The sequence below is a fragment of the Scomber japonicus genome, unplaced genomic scaffold, assembly GCF_027409825.1.
Source record: "Scomber japonicus isolate fScoJap1 unplaced genomic scaffold, fScoJap1.pri scaffold_531, whole genome shotgun sequence".
Lineage (NCBI taxonomy): Eukaryota > Metazoa > Chordata > Actinopteri > Scombriformes > Scombridae > Scomber > Scomber japonicus.
The window spans coordinates 1-9,971 of NW_026518582.1; the positions used below are offsets into that span (position 1 = coordinate 1).

General features: G+C 43.3%; 1 protein-coding gene across 1 annotated transcript; it reads left to right on the forward strand.

Annotated features, from left to right (window-relative positions):
* The first annotated feature begins 7,992 nt into the window (after positions 1-7,992).
* zgc:195170 (uncharacterized protein LOC100170800 homolog) lies at positions 7,993-9,577 on the forward strand. Its single transcript, XM_053314921.1, has 2 exons — positions 7,993-8,165; positions 9,311-9,577. The coding sequence occupies exons 1-2, from the start codon at positions 8,029-8,031 to the stop codon at positions 9,477-9,479; spliced, it is 306 nt and encodes a 101-aa protein (XP_053170896.1). The 5' UTR covers positions 7,993-8,028; the 3' UTR covers positions 9,480-9,577.
* Positions 9,578-9,971: the final 394 nt, after the last annotated feature.

Genomic DNA, 9,971 nt, shown 5'->3' on the forward strand with positions numbered 1-9,971 from the left:
GGACAGGAGGATGGAAAAAGGAAGGAAAGGGGGGACAAAGGAAGGAAGGATACTACTTTTACTAAAGCTTATACTTTTCACCTGTCAATCAAAGTCACCACCTCTACCAGAAACATGGACGCTATGTCTGAGAGCTTTCTGCTGCTAACTCAGCAGCTAGCTCGGCGGCTAACTCAGCTAACTCAGCTAACTGTAGACTGTAGACTGTAGTAGTAGTAGTGTGTGCTGAATGTATTTCTACCTCTACAGCAGCAGGGGCGGGTTTATGCTAATCACTAAATCCTGAACACAGAAATCTTGAAACACAGTTTGTGAAGCCTAGCTCCACAATTCAAATCTAAATGGTTGAAATTTTACACCTTTTTTAGTAATACGCTTATGACCTATTTAATGTGTTTAGAAGAAAATGTATAGGTATAGGCATGGGGGGGAAGGGGGGAAGGGGGGGGGGGCAACAGGCAAGAAAACCGGACCAAAGCAGATGAAGTGGGTTGAAGGGCAGCAACACTGAATGAGAGGCTGATCTGGCAGAGTGGAAGTGGTGGAGCTGAGTGTTTGAAGAGGGCTTGATTACTGAGATGAGGTGCAGCTGGTGTGACTCTACCACATGTCTTCACTGATACAATTACACAGTCACACACACACACACACACACACACACTCACACACACACACACACACACACAAACACACACACACACATGCATGCAGGGAGAAAGGGAGCGAGCCATTCAGGGAGCGATAGCAGGTTAGCGTGACACGAGATCCTCACACTTACATATGAAAAGAAGCCAAAAGAGGTTTAACCCTCCTGTTGTCCTGGATTCAAGGAAGGAGGGGAGGAAGGGAGGAAGGAAGGAAAGGAGGGAGGAAGGGAGGAAGAAGAAAGGAAAGGAGGAAGGAAGGGAGGAAGAAGAAAGGAAAGAAGGGAGGAAGGAAGGAAGGAAAGGAAGGAGGAAGGGAGGAAGAAGAAAGGAAAGGAGGGAGGAAGGAAGGAAGGAAGGAAGAAGGAAGGATAGGAAGGAGGAAGGGAGGAAGAAGAAAGGAAAGGTGGGAGGAAGGGAGGAAGAAGAAAGGAAAGGAGGGAGGAAGAAGAAAGGAAAGGAGGGAGGAAGGAAGGAAGAAGGAAGGGAGGAAGAAGAAAGGAAAGGTGGGAGGAAGGAAGAAGGAAGGAAAGGAGGGAGGAAGGAAGAAGGAAGGAAAGGAGGGAGGAAGGGAGGAAGAAGAGAGGAAGGGAGGAAGAAGAAAGGAAAGGTGGGAGGAAGGAAGGAAGGAAGGAAGAAGGAAGAAAAGGAGGGAGGAAGGGAGGAAGAAGAAAGGAAAGGAAAGGAGGGAGGAAGGGAGGAAGAAGAAAGGAAAGGTGGGAGGACGGGAGGAAGAAGAAAGGAAAGGTGGGAGGAAGGAAGGAAGGAAAGGAGGGAGGAAGGGAGGAAGAAGAAAGGAAGAAGAAAGGAAAGGAGGGAGGAAGAAGAAAGGAAAGGACGGAGGAAGGAAGGGAAGGAGGAAAGGACAGAAGGAAGGGAGCACAAAGTTTCCTCTGTGGCAGTGGAAACAGGAAGGTTTACCCCATTACTATAGATCACATGACATATGGTATAGTTCAACTAGCTCAACTTGCCTTGTCGTAGCTCGCAGTATCACCATGGCAACAACAGAAAATCCTGCAAAAAGGTACCATATGGGGACTGGGATCGAATATTCACTCTGGGCCAATAAACACAATTTATGATATCAGTTAGTAAATTCATTAATGATGTCATATTGCTGATCATCTCAGGAATGGGTCTCAAAGAACTACACTTCCCAGAATGCACCAGTGTCACTGATTTGGAGCACCTGTGAAGACATGGAGGTTCAAGTTCACTCACAGGTTCAATCCAATCTTTTCCTTTCTTCCTTCCTTCCTTCCTTCCTTCCTCCCACTCTCCTTTCCTTCCTTGCTTCCGTTCTTCCTTCCTTCCTGCCATCTTTCCTTCATCTTCTTTTCCTTCCTTCCTTCCTTCCTTCCGTGCTTCCTTCCTTTCTTGTCTTCTTTTCCTTCCTTCCTTCCTTCCTTCTTTCCGTGCTTCCCTCCTTTCTTGTCTTCTTTTCCTTCCTTCCTTCCTTCCTTCCGTGCTTCCTTCCTTTCTTGTCTTCTTTTCCTTCCTTCCTTCCTTCAGTGTTTCCTTCCTTTCTTGTCTTCTTTTCCTTCCTTCCTTCCTTCCTTCCTTCCTTCTTTCCGTGCTTCCTTCCTTTCTTGTCTTCTTTTCCTTCCTTCCTTCCGTGCTTCCTTCCTTTCTTTCTTGTCTTCTTTTCCTTCCTTCCTTCCTTCCTTTCAGTGCTTCCTTCCTTCCTTCCTTCCTTTCTTTCTTGTCTTCTTTTCCTTTCTTCCTTTCTTTCCTATTCCCTTTTCCTTCCTCCCTTCCCTCTCTCCCTTCCTCCCTCCCTCCCTCCCTTCCTTCCTTCCACCCACCCATCCATCCTTCCTTCCTTCCTTCCTTCCTCCCTCCCTTCCTTTCTTCCCTCCTTCCGTCCCTCCTTTCTTTCCTTCCCAGTGTTTTTTTTCCCAGCATCACTTTTCTCTCCTTTCCATCCTTGTTTCCTTCCTCCCTTCCCTCCATCTTTTTAATGATCCGGCCTACATCAGATCATATTGGTCTGTATGTGGCCCTTGAATGAAAATGAGTTTGACTCCTCTGATCTAGAGAATAAGGAACTTCTTTATTGTTTGGCTCACTTTCTAAAGTTAGTCAACAGGCTTCACTTTGCTCCAACAGAGATCTCCTGTCATCTGTCCTACTTTCCTTCCTCCCTTTCTCACTTCCTTCCTTCTTGGTTTCCTTCCCTCCATCCTTCCTTCCTTCCTTCCTTCCATCTTTCCTTAATTTTCTTTTCCTTCCTTCCCTCCCTCCCTCCCTCCCTCCCTCCTTTCCTTCCATGCTTCCGTCCTTCCTTCCTTGTCTTCTTTCCTTCCCTCCATCCTTCCTTCCTTCCTTCCATCTTTCCTTCCATCTTCTTTTCCTTTCTTCCTTCCTTCCTTCCTTTCTTGTCTTATTTTCCTTTCTTCCTTTCCTTCCTTCCTTCCTTCCTCCCTTCCTCCCTCCCTCCCTCCTTCCCTCCTTTCCTTCCATGCTTCCGTCCTTCCTTCCTTGTCTTCTTTCCTTCCCTCCATCCTTCCTTCCTTCCTTCCATCTTTCCTTCCATCTTCTTTTCCTTTCTTCCTTCCGTGCTTCCTTCCTTTCTTGTCTTCTTTTCCTTTCTTCCTTTCCTTCCTAATCCCTTTTCCTTCCTTCCTCCCTCCCTCCCTCCCATCCCATCCTTCTTTCCTTCCACTCACTTTCCCTTCTTTCCATCCTTGTTTCCTTCCTTCCTTCCTCCATCTTTTTAATGATCCGGCCCACATGAGATCAAATTTGGCTGTATGTGGCCCTTATGAGTTCCTGAGAATTCCTTCCTCCCTCCTTTCCTTCCTTCTTCCATCCTTCCTCCCTCCTTTCCTTCCTTCTTCCATCCGTCCTCCATCCTTCCTCCCTCCTTTCCTTCCTTCCTTCCTTCCTTCCTTCCTTCCTTCCTTCTTCCATCCTTTCCTTCTTTCCTTCCTCTCTCCTTTCCTTCCTTCTTCCATCCTTCCTCCCTCCTTTCCTTCCTTCTTCCATCCGTCCTCCATCCTTCCTCCCTCCTTTCCTTCCTTCCTTCCTTCCTTCCTTCTTCCATCCTTTCCTTCTTTCCTTCCTCTCTCCTTTCCTTCCTTCTTCCATCCTTCCTCCCTCCTTTCCTTCCTTCTTCCATCCGTCCTCCATCCTTCCTCCCTCCTCTCCTTCCTTCCTTCATTCTTTCCTTCTTCCATCCTTTCCTTCTTTCCTTCCTCTCTCCTTTCCTTCCTTCTTCCATCCTTCCTCCCTCCTTTCCTTCCTTCTTCCATCCGTCCTCCATCCTTCCTCCCTCCTTTCCTTCCTTCCTTCATTCCTTCCTTCTTCCATCCTTTCCTTCTTTCCTTCCTCTCTCCTTTCCTTCCTTCTTCCATCCTTCCTCCCTCCTTTCCTTCCTTCTTCCATCCTTCCTCCCTCCTTTCCTTCCTTCATGAGTTTGACACCTCCGCTTTAGAGACTTTATTGTTTGTCTCACTTTCTAAAGTTAGTCAACATTTTGCTCCAGCAGAGATCTCCTGTCATCTGTCCTACTTTCCTTCCTCCCTTTCTCACTTCCTTCCTTCTTGGTTTCCTTCCCTCCATCCTTCCTTCCTTCCTTCCTTCCATCTTTCCTTAATTTTCTTTTCCTTCCTTCCTTCCTTCCTTCCTTCCTTCCTCCTTCCCTCCCTCCCTCCCTCCTTTCCTTCCATGCTTCCGTCCTTCCTTCCTTGTCTTCTTTCCTTCCCTCCATCCTTCCTTCCTTCCTTCCATCTTTCCTTCCATCTTCTTTTCCTTTCTTCCTTCCTTCCTTCCTTTCTTGTTTTACTTTCCTTTCTTCCTTTCCTTCCTTCCTTCCTTCCTCCCTTCCTTCCTTCCTCCCTCCCTCCCTCCCTCCCTCCCTCCCTCCCTCCCTCCTTTCCTTCCATGCTTCCGTCCTTCCTTCCTTGTCTTCTTTCCTTCCCTCCATCCTTCCTTCCTTCCTTCCATCTTTCCTTCCATCTTCTTTTCCTTTCTTCCTTCCATCTTTCCTTCCATCTTCTTTTCCTTTCTTCCTTTCCTTCCTAATCCCTTTTCCTTCCTTCCTTCCTTCCTTCCTTCGTCCGTCCGTCCGTCCCTCCCTCCCTCCCTCCCTCCTTTCCTTCCATGCTTCCGTCCTTCCTTCCTTGTCTTCTTTCCTTCCCTCCATCCTTCCTTCCTTCCATCTTTCCTTCATCTTCTTTTCCTTTCTTCCTTCCTTCCTTCCGTGCTTCCTTCCTTTCTTGTCTTATTTTCCTTTCTTCCTTTCCTTCCTTCCTTCCTTCCTCCCTTCCTCCCTCCCTCCCTCCTTCCCTCCTTTCCTTCCATGCTTCCGTCCTTCCTTGTCTTATCTTCTTTCCTTCCCTCCATCCTTCCTTCCTTCCTTCCATCTTTCCTTCCATCTTCTTTTCCTTTCTTCCTTCCGTGCTTCCTTCCTTTCTTGTCTTCTTTTCCTTTCTTCCTTTCCTTCCTAATCCCTTTTCCTCCCTTCCTCCCTCCCTCCCTCCCATCCCATCCTTCTTTCCTTCCACTCACTTTTCCCTTCTTTCCATCCTTGTTTCCTTCCTCCCTTCCTCCATCTTTTTAATGATCCGGCCCACATGAGATCAAATTTGAGAGTAAGGAACTTCTTTATTGTTTGTCTCACTTTCTAAAGTTAGTCAACAGGCTTCACTTTGCTCACATTGCTCCAGCAGAGATCTCTCCACCAGGTCTCTAGGGAACAAGAACAAGTCCGAGCCCAAGTTCAGTTCATTAGAAAGCTTGAGGGAGCAACACATGAGTAATTACTGAGACGGGTAATTACAGCATCAGCAGCAAAGCTTCTCTTTCTAATGTCTACTTCACCTGCTCTGTCCTTCCTGTCTTTAGATTCATTTCACTTCCAATTCTTAAAAGTTTCTTCTACTTCTACTTCCACTTAAGTCATAAGTTCTCAGTTATTTGTCTCCAGTGACTACCAGAGGAGGACAGAGTACAAAACTTCACTACTTGAGTAAAAAGGATGGAGGGAAAGAAAGAAGACAAGGAAGGAAGGACGAAAGCATGGAAGGAAAGGAGGGAGGGAGGAAGGAAGGAAGGAAAAGGGATTAGGAAGGAAGCAAAGAAGGAAGGAAGGAAGGAAAAGGGATTAGGAAGGAAAGGAAGGAAGAAAGGAAAAGAAGACAAGAAAGGAAGGAAGCACGGAAGGTAGGAAGCACAGTATTTCAAATGAAAGAAGAATCTAATAGAAGAACAAGAAGAAGAGAGAGAGAGAGAGAGAGAGAGAGAGAGAGAGAGAGAGAGAGGAGAATGAAGTCACATGGGTGTGCTAGTGGGATTATTGTAATATTTGTCAAAGGCAGGTTCCAGCACTCACAGCAGCTTACTGGAAGACTATAATGGGTTATTCAATTAATGAAGTATAGCCCCCTCAACACCCACTGGGCCCAAATGTGCCCTTCCTGACAGTGGGTCAAATCTCAGCTGAATATCTGCCCTATTTCCCCACCAACTACTTCCTACTGCCAGCCTCAATAAAGCATTGGTGGGATAAAGTAGTATAATCAGTAATGTATCTTGAACTTTCTAAATATTGTGTATTTGGTAGTGTTTAACCCTCCTGTTGTCATCGAGTCAAGGAAAGAAGGATGGGAGGGAGGGAAGAAGGAGGGATAGATTGGAGGAAGGAAAGAAGGAAGGATGGAAGGAAGGAAGGAAAGGAGGACTTTCAAAATAAAACCTTTGTTATTGTGCTCTTCTTATTATCATCAACAAAGTTGGGGCTGTAAATTACGGGAGACTCCCGGGAGAAAAGACAAAACGGGTAGGCCGCAGGAATGTTGGCAGCTCTGATATTACTACTAGTGTGTAATTCTACAATATTGACTCATTAAAGAAATGGACGTAACATCCGTATCGTCACCCATTGGTTTGTGGACTGCTGCTCGGAAGCCAATAGTTTCTAATCTAGGCAGCGCCATCTTGAAAATTTCAGGTGCATGCTGGGAAAAATAAAAACACGGATTCTACTTATATGGGCATGAGGCGGAGCCATGGGCAGAGCGGGGGAGGTTGCTATGGTTACGAGGGCTGGATCTCGAGGACATTGGTCAATCAACCTGTCAATCAGGACGTAGCCACGCCCTAATGCATACCCTGCTTTATCGTCACATATAAAATCAGGGAGGCCAAAATGTCCCAAATGAACATCATACTGCATTGAAGAAGGCTTTAAACTAGCGATTGAGACCATAAACACACTGCAGTAGAGTAGTAGTTCCTCTCTCAACTAGTAGGAGATGTTGTGAACAGCTGATTATGCATGAATAAAATACTGTCATACACCGTGAAACCGTTGTATATACAGTTTTGGTCATACCGCCCAGCACTAATTTAAATGTTTTACGTGACGGATGAAGACGCCTCTGCTTTATGAACAGGAAGCAATATTGATGTATGTGTATGTGCTTGGCCTACAGAGAGTGTTTTAAACTCTTATAGGCTATGTTGAGCTCCATAAATTTAGACTTTCATGCCAAATAATTGAGCCAAAGTGCTCCACGTTTCATCAACTAACCCTGCGAGTCGAGTTTCTATCTCTGCCTTCGATGTGTAAAGCACACGGAGAGGTCGGTCACCTCCAGAGTGAATCCTAATGAGACCTGCTGTACACACACAGATAGCGAGAGCACGTTTAGACAACACTAATCAGACAAAGGAACACTCAACATTTAAAAGTACAATGCAATCAAGTAACCTCACGGCCTCCGAGAGAATAGACTTCACAGAGACGGTTTATGTGGTTGACTATTCATGAAGGTGTTAAGAGTGCATAGAGAGCGAGAGCATTAAAGACGAGAGCGTTTTACACAATTAATTAACATCCCGGTCTTTGCTTTGTTAAACTGAAAACAACGTGTGTAGACTTAGAGAACAATTCAGATTCAGCTTTAAAGTGGAAGTGAAACGGGTATATTTTGACACTGGTAGTGAAAAAGTACATTACAAAAAACACCCTGCCGAAAATCTGAATCAAAAAAGTTGCTAAAGCCATAAATACGACACATTTATTTCGTAATTTCTACCTGGTTATCTAGCCAGGGAGCCGACATTTTGTAATGACGTCACTGTCTACGTCACGGGGTTGGTTGGTTCTGTGGGTCAGTGAAGAAAGTGAATTTGGAAAATGGAAGATGAACTTGAAAGACCAACTGAGTTCATTATCAATCCGATCGCATATGCATTTGAGCCTATACGGCATGGAAATAGAGCAGTGGTGGTGGTACGAGAGGAAGAAGTCCTGGACCCGGTGGTCGTGGGTCAAGAGCGGCTTGGCAACATCACCTGGTGTCAGTGTGGCCACTGCACACCAATGCCCACTGTGACAGAGTCTGTCTGCTGTCAGGAGGCTGGTCTGGACCATATGTTGCGTGACCATTCCTGCATCACTATGGTGCGGTCATTTGGCATGTTATGCCTGGAGGTGGATGTGTTGGAGGTGGCGATGCTTTCCCTAAAGGACGTCAGAGCTGAAACACTGGAGCGTCCGGTCAACAGCAGGTGAGTCAAACTAATTTAGTTGTAACCACTGGCTAATTAACAGTGCGCCCTAAATAAAAATACGCTACATGAAGTTTTTCAGAGCCATGAATTTGATGACACATAAGGCGAACACTGTTTCAAGTGCAGTTTGTTCTGTTGTCTTGTTTAAATCGCGTCTCCGGTACTAAATACTAGCTAAACCTTAGCTTAGCTCGTTGAAGCTAACGGCTGTTAGCTAACAATTACAGTACCTAGCGTTAGTCGAGTCCGTGTTGCATATAGCTACTGGTGAACGAGCCAGTTTGATACAAAACATGTCTGAAACTACAATGTGATGCCACATGAACACTTTATGTGTAGCTTGTTTACATCAGGTTGCACAGCATGTTATGACACCAATGTTTCGGATATTGCGGTCAAATCAGCTGTGATGTAGACAGGTTGATGTTCAGACATTCAGTTTAATCCTCAGTAACGTTTCAGTGATATCATTCATACATAAGAGGCATATGATCTAGTATTTTGTACTTTGGTACAAGGGTATTATAATAGATGGGAAGCAGTCAATCAAGTTAACATGAATGTCCAAATGTCCACTCTCATCAACAATTATATAGTAAACATGACAAATGTAAGCATATGTAAGAAAAATAAGCGTTGTTATATCGTTTGTGGCAGCAAACTACAAGTGAACTTCAATTGAAACTGCGTGAATTACAAACAGTACTGTAGAGGAAATATATATGTGGTTATACTTATACACATCTTTGTAAAAACATAACACCTGCACACAGACACCGAATCACAAAAATTAAATATTTACAAATTTCAATTATACTATCTTCTATATTTTTGCCATGTGAAAAAAAATGGAAAAGCACACATATTTATAAATCCTGCACACCAAAATGTTGACAAGATCTTGATGGCAAGTGTGGTTAATCATCCAAACTGATCATAGCGAACATCCAAAAAAAATTACAATTCAATAAAGTACATCAAATAAATAAAGGAGTAATACAAAAATCACACTTCAAAATATCAAATGTGTATATATATATAAAATTTCAATGGATTCATCATCCCTTATATCAGAATGTACATTACCTATGTTCAAAATATATTGTATACTAATTGTAACCAATACATTTCTTTTCCATCAGCCTCTTTAGGTTAACTGCATACAGGCAGTTTACCCTGTGGTCCAGAGGGCATTTGGGGAGGAGGAACCGAATCCCGATTCCAGCCTGTGTTGTCCGCTACATCAGGACTGTTTTTCCCTCTCCAGAATATCATGGCTTTGAGTATGCTGACATCTATGATGATTTTTAAGTTTTGTTTGCAATGTGTGCTGTTTTTGTGATTATACAATTTATTTTAAGATTTTATGAACTGGTTGAATGTACATTTAAATGCTGTTTGATAGTTTTCTTGCCCTAATACACACTTGAAAGTTTACATTGATCAAATTATTATTATTATTATAGTGTTATTATTATTGTTATTGTTATTATTATTATTATTTTATTATTATTAGTGTTGTTATTATTATTATTATTATTATTATTATTATAGTGTTGTTATTATTGTTATTGTATTATTATTATTATTATTATAGTGTTGTTATTATTATTATTATAGTGTTATTATTATTATTGTTATTATTATTATTATTATTATTATTATTATAGTGATTAAATGACAATAACTTCTTTGACACTGAACTGGCCTCAAACTTACTATAATTAATATTTACAAATATGATAATTGTGGGAAATTCAAACTCATCAATACTGCTTTCAAGAAAGATGTCTCTCTGCTCTT